At 35.7% G+C, this 19,981-nt stretch overlaps 1 protein-coding gene across 1 annotated transcript in view; it reads right to left on the bottom strand.

Annotated features, from left to right (window-relative positions):
* Positions 1 to 19,981, bottom strand: part of LOC121373390 (glycoprotein-N-acetylgalactosamine 3-beta-galactosyltransferase 1-like) — a 37,208-nt gene that overhangs the window by 15,485 nt on the left and 1,742 nt on the right. Inside the window, exon 2 of the mRNA XM_041500026.1 lies at positions 452 to 626. Coding sequence (XP_041355960.1) covers positions 452 to 545 — 94 coding nt within the window. The 5' untranslated portion in view covers positions 546 to 626. The remainder of the gene's footprint in view (positions 1 to 451; positions 627 to 19,981) is intronic.

Raw genomic sequence — 19,981 nt, 5'->3', positions numbered from 1 at the left:
ACTGTTCAACCATGCCTGCCATGGGCACAACCTCCGACTTCGCCAGAGTTCTGCCCATGACAGGACAGACAATCCTCAAGTGAGAATTAATTTGTTCAATACATACGCTGATTCACACAATTTGTGGATGATTTTTTTGTTTGTTCATACCTCGATGAATGTAAAAGAAACAACAGACAATCTTTAATTGGAGATTAATTGCAGGTTAATTGGAGATTAGAGGTTAATTGGTGGTTAACTGAAGAATAACTGGAGGTTAATTGGCGGTTAATTGGAGATTAATTGCAAATTAATTGGGAGGTTAATCGGAGATTAATTGGAGGTTAATTGCAGAATAATTGAAGAATAATTAGAGGTTAATTGGAGATGAATTAGAGGTTAATTGGAGATTACTTGGATGAATTGGAGGTTAACTGAGGATTAATTGGAGGGTAATTGTTTCACAGCTTACGTGAAGCCTGCTGTAGAGTGACCATTGAGTACCAGATGAAGGAGAAAAGCACTACAAGAAGAAGACATCCATACAGAAGCCAGTAGCGCTTCATAGCCAAGTTCAAATGGTTTCCGTGACAAAAGACTCGTCAACTCCTGCTCATCATTATTCTCAACACCGCACAAGACAAGGGCTGAAATAAAATAAAACACCTCATTAGTTTTATTATACATTTTATTTATTGATTACCTCCAGCCAGTGCATCACAAACTGTGTACCGTATCAAGGTCTATGGTATGTGCTATCCTGTCTGTGGGATTATGGAATGGTGCATATAAAAGATCCCATGCTACTAATGGAGAAATGTAGCAGGTTTCCTCTCTAAGAGGGTTTTCTCGCTAAAGACCACTTACAGAATTACCAAATGTTTGACATCCAATAGCTGATGATTAATAAATCAATGTGCTCTTGAAGTGTCAGTAAAAAAAAAAAAAAAACCCATTAAATTTATTGATTGCCATGCTTTACCCACAAATAAAACTCATTCATTTTAATTTATTTGTTTTATTTACTGAGTCACACTTTACCCACAAATAAAACTCATTCATTTTAATTTATTTGTTTTATTTACTGACTGTCACACTTTACCCACAAATAAAACTCATTCATTTTAATTTATTTGTTTTATTTACTGACTGTCACACTTTACCCACAAATAAAACTCATTCATTTTAATTTATTTGTTTTATTTACTGACTGTCACACTTTACCCACAAATAAAACCAATTCATTTTAATTTATGTTTTATTTACTGACTGTCACACTTTATCCACAAATAAAACTCATTAATTTTAATTTATTTGTTTTATTTACTGACTGTCACACTTTATCCACAAATAAAACTTATTAATTTTAATTTATTTGTTTTATTTACCGACTGTCACACTTTATCCACAAATAAAACTCATTAATTTTAATTTATGTTTTATTTGTATGCTTTCGAGTGAAGTTTGCAATCATAGCTTGCATGACAATTGTGATATGATTTCAAACTTCACAAGATGAGATATAAATCATATTTGACAAAAAACATGAAATTTTCTATTTATTATATAACTTTTGGCAATTTACCTTTATTTTTAAATGCCAGCAGCAAAATAGTTCCGGCTTTCTTACAGTGAAGATAACACTTTCTACAGTGACGATAACACATTTTAGAGTGAAATAATCACAGAGTGCCTGATTTTTCACTAAATGTTATATACGGTAATAAAATATTTTCTTTACTGATTGTAACACTTTATCCACAAATAACAATCATTAATTTAAATTAATGTTTTATCTATTTATTTCCATGCTTTATTCAGAGACGAAGCTCATTCATTTTAAATTACACCAAAGAAACCACTAAAGACCCAGACCCTAGTTTTTAACCCGTACAAAATGGACACTAAGTTTAATTAATTTACAAACCTGTAACTCATTTGGATAAAAAGAAAGAAGTGTTTTATTTAACGACGCACTCAACACATTTTATTTACGATTATATGGCGTCAGACATATGGTCAAGGACCACACAGATTTTTACAGCAAACCCGCTGTCACCACTACATGGGCTACTCTTCCGATTAGCAGCAAGGGATCTTTTATTTGCGCTTCCCACAGGCAGGATAGCACAAACCATGGCCTTTGTTGAACTAGATATGGATCACTGGTCGGTGCTAGTGGTTTACACCTACCCATTGAGCCTTGGGGAGCACTCACTCAGGGTTTGGAGTCGGCATCCCTCGACTGGGATCCAAACCCAGTACCTACCAGCCTGTAGACCGATGGCCTGCTATGACGCCACCGAGGCCGGTTCATTTGGATAAAGTTACAATTGAGTGAAAGAAGAGTCTGTGACGTTGAAACCTGAAATTATCCTTAAAATTTAAAAAATAGACTAGAACTCAAATCAATAACCGCTACTTCTCAGACACACGTGCAGTTTTTAAAAAATATGAAACTTGCATTTGTTTGGTATTAGAAATACCGGGATGACCAGAAACACTTAGGTTCTACAGAAATGGATAATCTAAATAATACAATATAAGTAATGTTTGATTTCAGTGATCATAAATGGCTCTAACAGTGAAACAGATATGCTGTAGTTTTTTTTAAAAACTAGGGTCTGTCCCTTAAAGGGAACACATGGTATTTGGAAACCAAATTTAATTCACTATTGGACTTACATGATTGTATGCAGCAGCCTGTATTCTGTGAAAATACACCAATGTAATGTGGGATTGAAAGTTTGTTTTGTCTTGGTATCATGTATGTGCTATCCTGCATGTGGAAAAGTGTATATATCACATTCGTTGCTGTTAATGGAAAAATGTAGCAGGTTTCCTCTGATGACTACGTGTTGGAATTACCAAAAGTTTGACATCCAATAGCCGATGATTAATGAATCAATGTGCTCTAGTGGTTTTGTTAAACAAAACAAACTTTAACAACACTACTAAAACACATCGATTTGTTAATCATCAACTATTTGTTAATTCTGACTTAAAGTCTTAGAGAGGAAACCTGCTACATTTTTCCATTAGTAGCAAGGAATCTTTTATATATGCACCATCCCAGATAAGATAGCACATACCAAGACCTTTGATATACTAATCATGGTGCACTGGCTAGAGCGAGAAATATGCTTTATGTTAGTACCATGGGACTGACTGCCAGTGACATGCTTAACTTCTGTAACAAAGGCTGTGGTATGTGCTATCCTGTCTGTGAAATGCTGCATATAAAAGATCTCCTTGCTACTAATGGAAAAATGTGTGGTCGGTCTGGAATTGATCCCTGTCAGTGGACACATTCGGCTATTTCTCGTTCCAGCCAGTGTACCACGATAATGACGATTGATATATTAAAGGCGTGGTATGTGCTATCGTGTCTGTGGGATGGTGCATATAAAAGATCCTTTGCTATTAAAGGAAAAATGTGGCAGGTTTCCTCTCTAAGACTATATGTGAAAATTACTGAGTGAAACGTGAGTCTGTGACTTGGAAATGGTGAAATACCCTCTAAAAATAGATTAAAACTTGACTCCATAACTGTTACCTCTCAGACACATGTGCGTTTTTAAAAATATGAGAAATGCATTTTGTGATGTTAAAAACACCAGGATGACCAAAAACACTTCGAATGTACGGAAATGAATAATCTAAACAATAAAATCTAAGTAAAGTATGATTACAGTTATCAAAACCGGCTCTAATAGTAAACAATATGCCATAGTGTTTAAAAACTAGGATATGTCCCTTTAACGTTAGTTCAATCCTTTGTTATTAGTAACCAGCACAGACTTAGCTGTTTCTGATTTACCGTTCATTTTCATTTCAACTTATTTTTGTGCTTACATCCAATTAAGGCTCAAGCACACTTTCCTGGGCACACACCTCAGCTATCTGGGCTGTCTGTTCAGGACAGTGGGTTAGTGGTTAGTGAGAGAAAAGAGGGCGTAGTGGTCTTACACCCACCCATTGAGCCATTAAGAACTCTACCAGTGGGTTAGTGGTTAGTGAGAGAGAAGAGGGTGTAGTGGTCTTACACCTACCCATTGAGCCATTAAGAACTCTACCAGTGGGTTAGTGGTTAGTGAGAGAAAAGAGGGTGTAGTGGTTTTACACCTACCCACCGAGTCGCGAAGACTTGCCCTGTAATACAAACCCTATACCTACTAGTCTTATGTCCTATGGCTTCCTATGGCTTCCTATGTCTTCACCACGGCACCACTGAGGCCGGTCTGGGTCACCACATTAATTACTGGCTGTAATGCGGTCACCAGCATTCATTATTAACAAAGAGAACCGTCATGTGTGGACACGCAAAGCCAGATGTCTTGCTTCAATACTTCACAGCTGGACTCGACATTGAGAAATGTTGTATAAACTAAAGCATTGGTGTCAACAATCAAATCAGGCCCATGTGGTGGTGGTGGTGGGGAGGAGGGAGGTGGGGAGGAGGAGGGGGTGGGGGAGGGTGTGCTGAAAAGACCCTATCAGGGTTTTAGATCACACTAATTTGAGCACAACAGGTTTTTTGTTGTCTGTTCAAGAGTACAGTGACGTCTTTTTTAATGTGAATTAAAGGGACATTCCCGAGTTTGTTGCTATTTTAAAGATGCTGTCAACTAACAGACTTTTTAACAATTATAATTACATATTAAATACATTTTTGTACATAAAATATTAGTGGCTGTATATTAAACGTGTTTCTGATAGTCCTAATATTTGCACTAGGTTAAATTTCATTTTTTTCCTAAAAACAGTTTTTTCGTATGTACGAAATTATTTGAAGACAAAATCCAGTTTGGGCTTCTTACAAACATTAAGACGACCAGAAACACATTGAATATACAGACACTGATATTCTAAATAAGAAAATACATTTAATATTTAAGTTTAATCGTAGAAATATTTTATTAGTCGGAAACATCTTACAATGCAGCAAACTCAGGAATGGCCCTTTAATATGTAAGTTTAATCGTAGAAATATTTTATTACTCGGAAACATCTTACAATGCAGCAAACTCAGGAATGGCCCTTTAATATGTAAGTTTAATCGTAGAAATATTTTATTAGTCGGAAACATCTTACAATGCAGCAAACTCAGGAATGGCCCTTTAACCGGGAGAGAAATGTTTTATTTAACAACACACTAAACACATTTTATTTAGGGTTATATGGCATCGGACATATAGTTAAGGACCACATACATGTAGATATTGAGAGAGGAAACCCACTGTCGCCACTTCATGAGCTACTCTTTTTTGATTAGCAGCAAGCAGAGTTTTTGTTAAAACAGGTATGGCACTATACCCAAATGTTTGGCAGATTTAAAAAAAAAAAAAAATTAAAGTTAACTTTTTGACAAAATTAATTATTCTTATCATTACTGTATGATTTTCTTACCCCTAACCCTAAACGTAACCCATTTTCTTTCTGGGGGAGGCCCCCGCATACCCCTCGTTGACTGTGGTTGCATTCAATTCCATAGCGCCATACCCAAAAGTTTCGTTCTACGCGTCTACATGCAGTTCTATTTTTGCCGCATCACGCATGTCGCATCCGCTTACCGCGTTAATGGAATGTTAGCTATATTCTTATTTCTATGCCTCAATAACTCGTTCAATGATTCAACGTATTGTGTTATGCACCACCTGCAGGATATGGATCACAGCATAGGTTTCACAGCATGAAAGCATCTTTATAATTCAAAGTACACGGCCAGTACTCAATCCTTAAAGTGCCCCATTAAACACAATAAAATTACCTGCCTGGGATTCACTTGTTGGCACTGGAATATCTTAACGTACTCTTCTTGGTGCCGGGTGTTATTAAACAAACATTCATTCACTCATGAATTGAACACTCTTTTTTGTTATTGTGATATTCTTGTCTGTTTTATGTCTATAGCTATGCTGGCTTTGGGAAATAAATCAATAATACTCGGTCGTCGATAAACTACATGAAAGCACAATAGGTCAGGACGTTTTATAGTTGCGGACACGTCCCAAAACTGTGTGTAAATATGCTCATTTCTGTGATAGGACTAGTTGAAACAAGCATCGAAATCAGCAAGGGGTTGGTACATGCAGGACTTCTAGCATTTTTCTAAAATCCACTAGCCATAGGATCAGTGATTTAAAAAATATACTAGCCACGAATGAAAATTCACTAGCCCTACTTTACTTTAAGTTAATACAATTTTACTAAATAATAGTAATAATTGGATATGTCACCTCAAGAGTGAGATAGAGCTTACAAATACTAACATTGGGGGTTGGGGTCAGGATATTCATATTTACAAAATAAGACGTAACTGCAACATATGACCCAAAACAATTCCACTAGCCATTAGGCATGGCAAGAGAAGTTATTTACTAGCCCAACATTGAATACCACTAGCCATGGGAGTGGGGCTACCATAATCTAGAAGCCCTGTCTGGCATGGCAATAGTAGTTATTTACTAGCCCAACACTGAATACCACTAGCCATGGGAGTGGGTCTACCATAATCCAGAAGCCCCGTCTGGCATGGCAATAGTAGTTATTTACTAGCCCAACACTGAATACCACTAGCCATGGAAGTGGGGCTACCATAATCTAGAAGCCCTGTCTGGCATGGCAATAGTAGTTATTTACTAGCTCAGCACTGAATACCACTAGCTATGGGAATGGGGTTACCATAATCCAGAAGCCCCGTCAGGCATGGCAATAGTAGTTATTTACTAGCCCAACACTGAATATCACTAGCTATGGGAGTGGGGCTACCATAATCCAGAAGCCCTGGTGGGCATGGCAATAGTAGTTATTTACTAGCCCAACACTGAATACCACCAGCTATGGGAGTGGGGCTACCATAATCCAGAAGCCCCGTCAGGCATGGCAAGAGAAGTTATTTACTAGCCCAACACTGAATATCACTAGCCATGGGAGTGGGACTACCATAATCCAGAAGCCCTGGTGGGCATGGCAATAGTAGTTATTTACTAGCCCAACACTGAATATCACTAGCCATGGGAGTGGGACTACCATAATCCAGAAGCCCTGTTGGGCATGGCAATAGTAGTTATTTACTAGCCCAACACTGAATACCACTAGCCATGGGAGTGGGGCTACCATAATCTAGAAGCCCTGTCTGGCATGGCAATAGTAGTTATTTACTAGCCCAACACTGAATACCACTAGCCATGGGAGTGGGTCTACCATAATCCAGAAGCCCTGTTGGGCATGGCAATAGTAGTTATTTACTAGCCCAACATTGAATATCACTAGCCATGGGAGTGGGGCTACCATAATCCAGAAGCCCTGTTGGGCATGGCAATAGTAGTTATTTACTAGCCCAACACTGAATATCACCAGCTATGGGAGTGGGGCTACCATAATCCAGAAGCCCTGTTGGGCATGGCAATAGTAGTTATTTACTAGCCCAACACTGAATACCACTAGCCATGGGAGTGGGGCTACCATAATCTAGAAGCCCTGTCTGGCATGGCAATAGTAGTTATTTACTAGCCCAACACTGAATACCACTAGCCATGGGAATGGGGCTACCATAATCTAGAAGCCCTGTCTGGCATGGCAATAGTAGTTATTTACTAGCCCAACACTGAATACCACTAGCCATGGGAGTGGGGCTACCATAATCCAGAAGCCCTGTTGGGCATGGCAATAGTAGTTATTTACTAGCTCAGCACTGAATATCACTAGCCATGGGAGTGGGGCTACCATAATCTAGAAGCAATGGGGGGCATGGCAATAGTAGTTATTTACTAGCCCACCACTGAATATCATTAACCATGGGAGTGGGGCTACCATAATCTAGAAGCAATGTCGGGCATGGCAATAGTAGTTATTTGCTAGCCCAACACTGAATATCACTAGCCATGGGAGTGGGACTACCATAATCCAGAAGCAATGTCGGGCATGGCAATAGAAGTTATTTACTAGCCCACCACTGAATATCATTAACCATGGGAGTGGGGCTACCATAATCTAGAAGCAATGTCGGGCATGGCAATAGTAGTTATTTGCTAGCCCAACACTGAATATCACTAGCCATGGGAGTGGGACTACCATAATCTAGAAGCCCTGACATGTAGTGGGGAATGAATGAGGAAGTGTGGATTCATGACAATAATTCACAATCCCCATACAGGCATGCAGTCAGTGAAATGTTTTCATACATTAAATGTAAATTGTTGTTGTATAATAATAATAAAAAAAGACAAAATAAAAAGGTTAAAGTTTGTTTTGTTTAACAATGTTACTATAGAGCACATTTATTTATTAATCATCGGCTATTGGGAAAAAACAGGTTTGTTTTGTTTAATGATGCCACTAGAGCACATTGATTTATTAATCATTGGCTATTGGATGTCAAACATCTGGTAATTGTTTTTACATATAATCTTAGAAAGGAAATATGCTACATTTTTCCATTAGTAGCAAGAGATCTTTTATATGCACCATCTCACAGACAGGATAGCACATACCACAGCCTTTAATGTTGTATTTCAGTGACTGGAGTGAAAACAAATATAAATTAAAAAACAAAACAAAAAACTAAACTGTTAATTATATTTTTAATGCATTCACACTTCCTAGAGCATTCTCCAACTTTATCCATTAAAGGGACATGCCATAGTTTTTAAAATCTAAAGCATATTTTTTACTATTATAGCCATTTTTGGTGACTGAAATCATACTTTACTTAGATTTTATGATTTAGATTATCAATTTCCGTACATTTGAAGTGTTTTTGGTCATCCTGGTGTTTTTAATACCAAAAAAGAAACAATTTCTCATATTTTCATAAACAAACGTGCGTCTGAGAAGTAACAGTTATGGAGTCAATTTTTGGTCTATTTTTAGAAGGTATTTCACCAATTTTTCAAAGTCACAGACTTTTGTTTTGCTCAATTGTAGCTTTATCCAAATGTGTTACAGGTTTGTAGATTAACTAAACGTAGTATTAATTTTCACGGGTTGAAACTGGGGTCTGTCCCTTTAACCCTACCATGCACGAGAGCCATCAGCCGAGGAAGGAAGGAAGGAAGGAAGGAAGGAAGGAAGGAAGATGTTTTATTTAGCGACATATTCGACACATTTTATTTATGGTTATATGGCGTCGGACATATGGTTATGGACCACACAGATATTGAGAGAGAAAACACACAATGTCGCCACTTGATGGGCTACTCTTTTTTATTAGCAACAAGGGATCTTTTATATGCACCATCCCACAAGCAGGACAGTACATACCACAGCCTTTGTTACACCAGTTGTGGAGCACTGGCTGGAATAAGAACTAGCCCAATGGGCCCACCGACGGGAATCGATCTTAGCGCTGTACCACTGAGCTACGTTCCGCCCCCTATCAGCCGAGGAAAACATTACTTGTGACTCAGCTGATATCTCTCCTAAAAATGGTAAAAATGCCCCCAAAATAAGTGTTGTCTAAGCCCTTGTTAAATCCCATGGGAAAACACCACGTGTGTGTGTGTGTGTGTGTGTGTGTCTGTGTGTGTGTGTGTGTGTGTGTGTGTGTGTGTCTGTGTGTGTGTGTCTGTGTGTGTGTCTGTGTGTGTGTGTATGTATGTATGTGTGTGTGTGTGTGTGTGTGTGTGTGTGTCTGTGTCTGTGTGTGTGTGTGTGTGTGTGTGTGTGTGTGTGTGTGTGTGTGTGTGTGTGTGTGTGTCTGTGTGGGTGGGTAATTTTTTGTATGCTTCCATGAAAGAACTCGGGAGCAGGATGTAGCCCAGTGGTAAAGCACTCGCTCCATGCTCTTCGCCAAAGAGTTTTATCCAAAACAGGGAGTGGGGGGGGGGAATTTTGAGCTATGGCTTTAAATTTCTCGTTAGTAATGGCTAATTGATAGATAACCCCAAAAATATATACATGTACAATTTAACAGACAGAACCCCCCCCCCCCCCAAAAAAAAAAATAACACCACCCGCCAAACACAAAAACCCAAACAAACATAGTTGTTAATAATTTAGATGGTTAAGACAAAAAGGTTACATATAAAATTCTGCCATTTTGTTTGGGATGTGTAAATCAGGGGTGGGAACTGATGAACTATAAAAAAATGAGGAAATCTAGAGGGCTCTCGGAAATTCTTTAATTCCTAGGTTAAAATCTGTGCCATCTGACACATTTTGGAGGAAAGGATGATTAAAATGCAAGGAAACGCAATGTTCCATGAGAGGAAAACAGCTGATCCAAGCAGAATTCACATCCCTGATAAATATAACATACCTGTAGAAGGTTAGATAACACACCATGGCCGTATATATATATATAGCAGTCATGATGCACTGGTTGGCATGGGGATAAACCAACAAATAATCCTAAGAGGCACATACCTCAGGTGAGCGTGTGCAGCAGGTTTTTTCTCCAAGACTACGAGTCAAAAAACACCCAAATATATTTGTGATCCATTAGCCGATGATTAATAAATCAATATGCTCTAGTGGTGTTGTTAAACAAAATAACTCAGCTGTAGTGTAGAAATAACAACGTTTTTCGTGTCATTATTGACAGACATAACCTAATGTATATATATCATTAAAATATAAACATTAAATTCAATATATCGTGAGATTTTTAATTTAGTTAAAATTAGTTTTCTTGTATATATACTGTAATATTTAGTCCAGAGGGATGTAGTAAGTGTGGAAAACACTCCCAACTATTATTTCAGTACGTGGGTTAATTTATGTACAAAACATAATGTTTTCCCTAGCTTGTTTTAGCATGGTGCAGCACCATGCCTCAATAGTCTAGCACCATCTTGCCTTAATCAGCACCATGCTGCCCTGAGATTAAACAAGCCTTTTTCACTAATTAATTCTAAAATTGCCTTTATAAAACACCTAAAAAAGTATTATTAATTAATATACAAAAAACTTTTATACATCTTTTGCCATTCATTTATTAAAGCAAGCACATAAATTACTGTAATGTTTATTTCAATTAATTTTTGTGTATTTTTAATGAAAAACAAGTGCCCCGAAAATGGTGAAAATGCCCCAAATGTGTTTGGTCTACCATGCCTTGCCAAATTTCTAGGAAAAGCACTACAGTTATTTCAACACTTTGACAATGGTGGTTTATTTAGTATTGAAAAATAAACCACATATACATGTACATGTTGCTACAGAACATTGCGATGCATCCGCAAAAATCAGGCATGTTTTGTTTCTTCATTACAGAGACTAATTCCTGATGTGACACATTAGGTATTACGTAACCACCAGCTCGCCAGAGGGCGTATTCACTGGAATGGTACAAAATGGCTGTGCCCATTATATATATAATAGCTGTTACATTTAACCGTTTTATTAATTAACTATATGATTATACTTGTTGATATTAGGCAATAATGTGCATTATGTATCGTTGAATATGCATACCAGTCCAAAAGCCTTGCTTTATCATTCCTTTAAGTGAATTCAATAGGGTTAATGGCCACTGAAACACATTTCATCGTTAATTTACTTCTCTTATTCATTTAAACCGTTGCTCACTTTACAAGGCATGTTTACATGTCAACGTTTATTCGTCAACAATAAAAATAAGAAGTGGCATACCATGACAAAAATAAGATAATGAGTACGAAATGACTATGGTATGAAACGACCAAATATTATGGTACGAGATGGTAAAAAGCAGATACGAAATGGCTATGGATGGTACGAAATGGTTATGGTATCCTGGCGTCATGTTTTCGATACGATAAGCAAAAAATTAAAATATAATAAAAACAATACTTCGTACATACAATAATACTTTACCTTTCTCAAGTCACATTATTGTGAAAAAAAAGTGATAATTTCCCATGAATGCCAAATTTTTCTCCATAAACACTAGCTGCTAAGTCATACAGGTGTTACCGCTATATTTTCACAAACGTCATATGTTTTCGATACTTTCATTGGCTGTCTATTTTTGTCCTTGTTATGGCAGTGAAGGTTCAATAATTTACATCAAAATCTTCATTTGAAAACAAAATCATAAAATGTTTGTAACTTGTAAAAAATATTGAATAATCTTCAGACCAGTAGACTGTGTTCACTTAAAACATATTTATATTATGTTTTCATCATAGGCTAACTATGTGGCGACAGCGGGTTTCCTCTCAAAATCTGTGTGGTCCTTAACCATATGTCTGACGCCATATAACCGTAAATAAAAATGTGTTGAGTGTGTCGTTAAATAAAACATTTCTTTCTTTCTTTCATCATAGGCTAATGTCTAATCCTCTTGTTGTACGTATCAATGACACCAAAATTCAGATTGTCAGAACTATATATTTTCAAAAAATCTAATTCCCATAAACCACCTTTGTTTGTAGTAAATGCAAATGTACATGTAAACATGCCCATAGCAGAAATTACCGAAAAGAACTTTGCTGTGAATGACATGAGGTAACCCAAACATCCTTCCATAAATTTTATTGTTCAGTTTAATGATCACGTAGTATATCGTCTAACTTTGGCAGGTCAGATGTCAGTGTTGCAGACGATAACTTTGCAGGGATTTGTGATACCTGGATTTCGCTATGTGAGGCATTTCATTAGTACCAAAATATTGCATTACGAAAAACTGATAACATGCACACTATATATGGTATTATAATTAAAACATAAAGTTGGCAGCTTGACTTGAAGCATTTTTAATATTGTGAGGAAAAAAGACACTTCGTTGTTTATGTTCAGGCTGATAGTGACGTAATATCTTGCATAATCTCGCGATACATGCAGTTACAAAGTATCGAAAACATATGTCAATCGAAATTGTATGATGGTACGATACAAAATGACCAAAGCACTATGGTACGAAACGACTATGGTACGAAATGACCATAAACTATGCCAATGGTACTATGAATAATGAAATGTCAAATGACTTTGTAACGTTTGTTATGAAATGGCCAGCATTAATTTATTAAACCCTCGGCCTCAGTGACAGTGTGTCAGTTAGTAGAGTTACCTAGTTACGGTATTGTAACGGAAACTTTCGCCTACGTCTCGGTTACCGTTACGGGATATGGATGCTATTTCTTCGTAGCAGCGCCGCCACAGATCACAGCGACACGTTTCCCGGCAATATTATCGCCTGTTTCGTTCAAATAAAGTTGTAGTTGTATACATATTTAAGTTTCTTCACGACTGATAGGCATCAGGCGCCATAAAGATGTCTTATGTATTGCTAAGCCCTTAAAATTCGCAATGTACAATATCGTCTGGCTATTTTTATCCCTTGACAACCATGTTGGTTGTAAGTAGTTTTCTCTGCTATCTTCTTCGGAGCACAGCAGAAACAGCATCGAGTAATATATATATATTTGTTTTTTAATTACCTAAAACTATTTATTAACTGTAGGTATTTTAAAACCATATACTGTCCGAGATGAGCTCATGAGGAATATTTGGCGATCACTAATGGTAATACAGCGCTAATAATAACAATAAATTGATTAATTAAAGTCCAAGACTAAACTACTAGCACAAAGTTAATATTATTTACAGTTCTTCATCTCAGATCTGAGATAAGCCACTACAATAATGCACAAAATACACACTAATATTAAAATGACAGTCTACCACTACACTACTAGCAAACGGCCAGCACTGTAAGTACTTTAAAAACAACTACGGTCGACGATGGTCACTTTTCGCACCCTTATATTGGCTTTGTAGACAATAAATATCCTACAGTAATGTCACCTGAAATCCATATTTCGTAAATAGTACAGTTTTTTTAATCACAAGATTTTCTTCAGAGTGAAGTGCATTAGTAATGTTAAAAAAAAATAAAAAAAATTCTACATGTTTCTTAAAACGGAAATGTCATTCACCCAGTTTATTGTTCTTGTAAAGAGATGTAAAGTGACGTCATGCAAAAAAAAAAAAAAAAAAAAATCTATATTATTACAATGCTTCTCCACATTAAAATAAAAACTGGTTTACTTACCTTGACCTGTCAAAAAAGTTCCGCGAGCAGACAATGCAGTTTAAATGTCGGAATGTTTTTATTTTTCATAATTTTAGACAAACTATTAAGTTTAAGTTTTAAAACATTAAAAAAAAAAAAAAACATTCGTCAAATATATCATAAAAACAAAAAGTAGATATATATTTTCATGTATGGATAATTTCACGTTCTCACGAGATTCTCGTATTATCTGTCATGGCTGCCGAAGAACGCTTTTAGTCTTGATAATTGTTAATCTGCATTGTATTAATTATATTTGCAACAACAATTAATTTAATATATATATCAACGATATCGAGTAAGTGTTTCCAACAAAGTGTGAATGTTTTTTCACAGAACACTGAAGTTTGTTTTTGCTACACATGGGGTATATGCCTCATCTCGTAGCGCTGAACAGAAGCATAAGGAGACAAAATCTTACCGGCTCTGCACAGGGCGGTCTTCCACAGGACGGTCTATAGTATACGCTGCAGTGACCGGTTACCAGTCGTTTGTCTACACGTGTACTAAGATATGGGGGTGGGTGGAGAGTCAGTAATAATAAAAAAACCATATGTAAAACAATAATACTCAATAAAATATATATGTTTATATGTATAACGTGTGCGTGTGTGAGTATTAAACGGTTCTATACAGGTTGTTCCTGCACAGGGCGGTTCTGCACAGGTCGGTCTATAGTATAGTGTACTAAGATATGGGGGTGGGTGGGTGGAGAGTCAGTAATAATAAAGATAATAATCAATAAATAACGTGTATATATATATATATATATAACAAAAAAATAATTAATATAGTGACAACTCATGATGACACTGTATAAAAACGTGTATTTACTTTTCCCAATTAGAACAAATGCAACAAAACACATTCTGATATTTAAAATATTACTTTACTGTTAAAAAAAAATTATACGTAATTTCAAGTCATTCAGAAACCCACAAACACTCTCCGTAATTTAAAAAAGTACTTTCTGGTTCCTTTCTTACTGAAATGAACGCCATCTTTGTGGAACTCGGCCGGGTATTGGATGTTCAGACCAATCACATGTTTTTCAAACTTCTTCCTGAGGTGTCTGTTAATGGAATTTCTCTGCTTACAATACACTCTTGAGGTAAGCCCGGGAGATTTCTTAAAGTTTCCTCGTCTGCTAATCTCTACGAAATATACTTCTTCAACCCCGAGTTGTTTGAACGATTGTTCTACTGCGCACAATTTATCAAATATATCTTTCGGTGAACTGCTCCCAGAAATGTCATTCCAAACAAAGCGATTTTGGCCATTTCTAAGTATATATTATCGATCTCAAAACGTGTTCTTTATAAAAGGTTTAAAGGGACACACCCTAGTTACGGCTATTTGTTAACCATTACGGCGTTGTTTTTCACTATTAAACCCCATTTTTCACAAATAAAATTGCACTTTACTTACATTTTATTATTTAGAATACACATTTCCATTCACCTGAAGTGCTTTTTGTAATCCTGATGTTTGTAAAACCACGAAATGCATTTTTTGGATTTTTTCACAAGACGTTCTGTCGAGAAAAAACCGTTAAGCAAGCGAGGTCCAATCTATTTTTAGAGGGGATATTTCCATTTCAATGTCACAGACGTTGGTATATCACGTGACCATTATCATTTCAGTTCGGTTTGTTTTCTCGTGCACGGTTCGCGCAATCAACATCCGATTTGTTGTTGTTCATTTGTGAGATTTTTCTTCACAGTTCGTGAACATTTTCAGTAACAATAAAGTTCAGACAAGTAAGTGTCTCAATACAAAACGTTACAAACCCTTAAAACCAATAATTTTGCTAAGTCTTACGATATCTGGAGAGGGGATACAACCAGGACAGAACAGTTGGAACATGTCCAGGAGAGGTGAAACGAACGCACCCCAAGTCTGTGAAATTTGTCGTGACGTAGGCATTGTTGTGCTTCGAGCGACGTCTACCGGTGACATCAGAATACTAACTTTCAAAATTATTTCAAGCAATTGAGACATGGGGATTCCCATGGTATTTATCGATATAAAACCTGCTTTTTCACTCCATTTGATAAAAACGTGATCTAGTGTGTTACAGGTTTGTAGATTAACCAAATTATAATTTATTTTCGCTGGATGGAACTAGGGTGTGCGGCTTTAAAAGGTAGTGTCTTTGTTACTCTTTTATGTATTTCTGTTTCATTACCGTACTTTTGTGTTGTCACAAGCAGTAGCATGATGCCACATAAAATTTTTACACATGTATTAAGGGATTAACTACAGGCAATCTTTGATTCACAAGTACACCATTATGTATGAACATGAATACAATTAACCATCAGTTTTTGCAATTTAGTGTCTTTTGTTTTATGTTTAACAGTCTCTGTATTCTGTGACGTATCCCCAGTCTTATTTATCTCATTTGTCTATATAGTTTAGTGTTTCATTTCCAAACAGTGCTTGCCAAATATTGTCGAAAGATACGTTCATTTTTTAATTCAGTCAATAATATTTAAAATATATTTTCTTGTTTAGAATATCAATGTGTTTCTGGTCGGCTTAATTTGTAAGAATCCGAAAATGGATTTCGTCCCCAAATAAAATGATAATTATCCTAGTAGAAATATTAGAACGATCAGAAACACATTTAATATAGAGCCACTAATATTGAATATTCTAAACAAGAAAATATATTTAATATGTAAGTTTAATCGTAGAAATATTTTATTAGTCGATTACATCTTAAAATATTGCAGCAAACTCAGGAATGTCCCTTTAAAAATTTTCAACATAACTTGTTACAATGTTATTTAGCCTGACCAGCTATAGCGTATATACAGCCAACCAATGTATTCATTATATATTTTTGGATATGTATGTATTCTATGTATAGTGGCAATCCCTTCTTTAAATTATTCTGTATTTCCTATTATTTAATTTATCTTGATTTTTTGTTTACTGTTTGATTTAGTGCCCGTCTTAATGAAAATTTAATTATGTATTACTCGGTTATCCTCATATATATCATAATTATATTTGGAAAAAATACAGCATTAATCACGTCACTTGGTACTATTTTAATTTTTCGTTTACCTAGTACATCTCAGGTAGTACATAAATAGAGCATGCCACATTACCAGTAAATGACACCAACACATCGACACACACAACAGACAACATCATCAGAGTTTGCGGGACCAACTACCAAATACAGAAAGTCGCTGGGGATGGGATTTGTCTTTTATAAATAAAGACATACTGGTATATATCTTCAATTTAAATGCTATGTGTGTGTATGTATACAGATGTATATAGATATTGATATAAATATATAGGTAAAGATATAGATATAGGTAGTACTATACCAAATAACTTCCGGCTGGGTCAAAGTTCAAGGTGCACCGAACTTTTGATAGAGAAGTGAAAACCACAAGTCCTGTGATTGGTTATAAATGTGTGTTGGTTGTAAAAAATAATAGTTTCATCTGGGTAAAATAAATGTGCAATTTTATTTCATCTAGTACCAATGTGTCAAGTAGCCTTGTGCTTGAAACATGTATGGGGTACCTGTAAAAAAAAGTACTCAAATTTTGTGCGAAACTAGGGTAGTCATAGACGCTACCCGTTATCTCAGAAACGAGCAGCTTGACCCCCATTTTTTTCTGATTCACTTTAAGTGTAAGGGGTGGTAGTATTTATATCCGTGGCGTTTATGTCGGTTGATACGTTGCAGGTAGGAGTTTTAGCCGCATATGTTACTATTGTCGTCTATGGGATTTGATTTGGTAGTATACACCCTATAGCACATATTCAGTGCATAATAAAAAAATATTATGATTTTGTCATTTTATTTAATTAAACTATACTGGTTGATTAATTAGCCATCACTCGATCATGCAAGTTCACAATGACCTTGACCTTGACAATAATCTCTGTACATGGCTCTGAATGGAGTTTGAATCAAAGTTAGCACTGAAGAAAAGTTGGTTTTGGCCGATAATTCATACTGTAAAGATTTCAATAATTTCTTTTTACATGGTATTTGACTTGCCATATACAACTGCTCTTAAATATGGTATTATATATAGGCAACCTGAACTAAGATTTTAATAGCAATTTATTTTTATATTAAAAATAGCATGTGCCAATAGTGGGTTAATGTCTTTAGTTTCCATTAACATTGTTAATTTTTTATGTATGAAATTCTGAAAACTCAAATTTGTAAAGAAGTTGATTTTTATTGTCATTTTGACATATTTATAGGGTGCTAAGTTATATTTTAGACAAATTTGTAGTTTTATGCAAAATTTAAAGTAAATTTGAAGAAAAACTTTACCAAAAACATAATTAAATTTGTTGTCACTATTGTGCCTTCTGTTCTTATTTGTACATAACAATAAGGTTGTTAAACATATACTTAGATCTCCAGATCATTTTTGTTTCTTAATAATCACTTAGTTAGCTCTCATGAAAAGCATTTTGAGTTTATACTAGATTCAGAACCAATTTTTGTCAGATTTGATTATCTGCCTTGGATTAAGTTGATAATTTATTTTATTGTTAAAGCTGTATTACCTAATGTTACTAGCTAAATAAAATGCTGGATTACAGATTGTAGGAATACATCTAATGTACATATTGTATTCATCCGGATTAGAAAATAATGCAAGAAAATAGATGTTCGGGTAATTTTGTCATTTAAAAATAGTTTTTTTCAGTAATTAATCAAAAATAAATGTGTTAAAGCTGCATGATTATTCCAGATATCACAACTATTAAAACCTCCAACTACAGTAGGCTATAAATAAAATATAGTCAGGAATATTGGTGGCTGCCAATGGTTTTGATGGTTCATTATGAAAATCAGCATGGCCGATGGATTTGAAATTCCCACACCTGGTAACTTGAAGACACCCACACCCAGCATACAGGATTTCCTCCCAACACTAATGTTCAGGACATTAAGTCATTACTTCATACAGGTACAGTCATGTTTGTGTTTCCTTCCTCAGACAGTGTATTTTTTTAATACTGATATTTCTTTGATGTGCCTGTTAAGGTCTTCATAATCTAGGGGTCAATCAAGTGCATGTGTTTTAATGGCATTCTTTAAAGGGGTAGAGGTACTCTGACTATCTTTGTTGTCTCTACATATATACCTGAGTACACACACCCAACTGAAAGTAAATATCTTCAGGAGTTTTATTTTAAAACATTTTGTTGTTTAATATGACATATTGCATTTGTACAAAACTATATGCAATATATATGCTTTTTGAGGTGTACATTATATTAGGTTGCACTGTAGAAACAACACTTTCAGTGAGGTTGTCAGTTTATGTCAGAATACACCAGATCCTGGTTGTCATAAAGACACATAGCTGGACACTTTTTGAAAAATGTATGTTATCAGTATAGGTAGTACTATACCAAATAACTTCCGGCTGGGTCAAAGTTCGAGGTGCACCGAACTTTTGATAGAGAAGTGAACACCACAAGTCCTGTGATTGGTTATAAATGTGAGTGTGTTGGTTGTAAAAAATAATAGTTTCATCTGGGTAAAATAAATGTGCAATTTTATTTCATCTAGTACCAATGTGTCAAGTAGCCTTGTGCTTGAAACATGTATGGGGTACCTGTAAAAAAAAGTACTCAAATTTTGTGCGAAACTAGGGTAGTCATAGACGCTACCCGTTATCTCAGAAACGAGCAGCTTGACCCCCATTTTTTTCTGATTCACTTTAAGTGTAAGGGGTGGTAGTATTTATATCCGTGGCGTTTATGTCGGTTGATATGTTGCAGGTAGGAGTTTTAGCCGCATATGTTACTATTGTCGTCTATGGGATTTGATTTGGTAGTATACACCCTATACGGTAAAGGTCTAAAGGTATGTATATAGATACAAATGTATAGATATAAATATATAGATATAAATATAGGTATAGGTATAGATCTACAGGTATGTATTGTGTTTGATGAAATGAATACTGAGGTGTAGCAACCAGGAATAAATATTGT

The sequence above is a fragment of the Gigantopelta aegis genome, chromosome 5 (assembly GCF_016097555.1).
Source record: "Gigantopelta aegis isolate Gae_Host chromosome 5, Gae_host_genome, whole genome shotgun sequence".
Taxonomy (NCBI): domain Eukaryota; kingdom Metazoa; phylum Mollusca; class Gastropoda; order Neomphalida; family Peltospiridae; genus Gigantopelta; species Gigantopelta aegis.
The sequence above is the reverse complement of the archived record's forward strand: the minus strand, read 5'-3'. Positions and strand labels throughout refer to the sequence as shown.